The 243-nt window shown below is 56.0% G+C and overlaps 1 protein-coding gene across 1 annotated transcript in view; it reads right to left on the bottom strand.

The window, feature by feature from the left end:
- The window catches only part of LOC119593610, a 16,629-nt gene that overhangs the window by 8,894 nt on the left and 7,492 nt on the right, over nucleotides 1–243 (bottom strand). The window contains exon 5 of the mRNA XM_037942564.1: nucleotides 63–220. Within this exon, the coding sequence (XP_037798492.1) occupies nucleotides 63–220 (158 nt within the window). The remainder of the gene's footprint in view (nucleotides 1–62; nucleotides 221–243) is intronic.

The raw sequence follows: 243 nt of genomic DNA, 5'->3' as shown, positions 1-243 counted from the left end.
TTTAAACAGAAACTCTCCAAAAATAAAGACGTCACAGACAACTCAACGCCGTGACCTCTGACCTCGGTGAGCTGCAGGGCGATGGAGGTGAGCGCGCCCGGGGTCAGAGTCGTGCCCTGGGATGCCACGGCTAAATTCGGGTAGGTCAGGTTGCTGGTCACCGTGATGTGAAGCCCGAATTTCGTGACTTGGGTCATGTCGAGAATGTGCCTTGACAGTTCTGGCGGGACGGGAATCGAGGTC

Source organism: Penaeus monodon, chromosome 32 (genome assembly GCF_015228065.2).
Source record: "Penaeus monodon isolate SGIC_2016 chromosome 32, NSTDA_Pmon_1, whole genome shotgun sequence".
NCBI lineage: Eukaryota > Metazoa > Arthropoda > Malacostraca > Decapoda > Penaeidae > Penaeus > Penaeus monodon.
This window is presented reverse-complemented; position numbering and strand designations above follow the sequence as displayed.